This window comes from Sphaeroforma arctica (genome assembly GCF_001186125.1).
Source record: "Sphaeroforma arctica JP610 unplaced genomic scaffold supercont1.7499, whole genome shotgun sequence".
Lineage (NCBI taxonomy): Eukaryota > Ichthyosporea > Ichthyophonida > Sphaeroforma > Sphaeroforma arctica.
In genome coordinates, this window is record NW_014033059.1 from 1 (window position 1) to 1,021 (window position 1,021).

Sequence of the window (1,021 nt, forward strand, 5' to 3'; positions counted from 1 at the left end):
ATATATATATATATATATATATATATATATATATATATATATATATATATATATATATGTATGTATACTGTGTGTGTGTGTGTGTGTGCGTGTAGGTGCATACGCGTAGACAAATAGTGGACTCGCAAAAAAAATTATATCTCACTTAGGTCATCAGTGCATTTGACGTAGCTTGCATTGCATGGTTACCAACACATCCGAGCGTAAATTTATATATTTACAATCTATACTAAAAATGAGCACATTGAACGAATACTATTTTGAAGCCCCCTTGTCATATATCAACTGCTGCAATGGCCTAAGACTTGCGACCACGACCATATATCGATTGCGACACACCACTGGATATAATCCTAAAAATTATATCGCAAGGCATGGACGGTGAATTTCCAATAGTAGCAAATCTCGCAAAGGATTTAAGCAGCGAAACTCGCTACAATCAGTCGAGAACGGACAAAAATTAACAATGATATTCGAGGTTCTTTCAATGATTAGATACACTTACATACAACACATTCCAAAAAGGGATGAGCTCTGTTTAGTGCTTAATTTAGAAATATATATACCAGCCTTACTGACGCACGCCGGTACCTAAAGGAATCAAATCTCCGTCAGAGAAAAGTCTGAGAAGAAAGTCATGGACTTCATCTTGCGTAGCCGGACCACCCAAGTTCATCATCAGCACTGCGGTCTTAGGTATTTGTGGATCAGTTGAAAGATATCGGTTGACAGTTGATCTAGGCAGGTAATTATTGACAGATATAAATCCTTGCCTGAACGCGGGTGCAAATATGTGTCGTAACATTCTTCTAGATTATGAATGCACCTACAATCTCGTTTTGTGTATATAGGCCTTAGTTTGTCTAGGAAACTTTAAAGACGGAAATATTTATACACAATTTCATGCCAGCAGAGAATGTGACGAGTCAACAAATAAAAAAATAAAAAAATTGAAACATATGGTCCTACGGACTCGTGTCTCATCTCACATGACCCTCTCTAGTAGAGAGAACAGAAATAA

General features: G+C 36.7%; 1 protein-coding gene across 1 annotated transcript; it reads right to left on the bottom strand.

The window, feature by feature from the left end:
• Nucleotides 1-239: 239 nt before the first annotated feature.
• On the bottom strand, nt 240-805 carry SARC_16167 (hypothetical protein; the record flags this gene model as incomplete). Its single annotated transcript, XM_014289724.1, has 1 exon — nt 240-805. The coding sequence occupies one exon, from the start codon at nt 803-805 to the stop codon at nt 572-574; it is 234 nt and encodes a 77-aa protein (XP_014145199.1). The 3' UTR covers nt 240-571.
• Nucleotides 806-1,021: the final 216 nt, after the last annotated feature.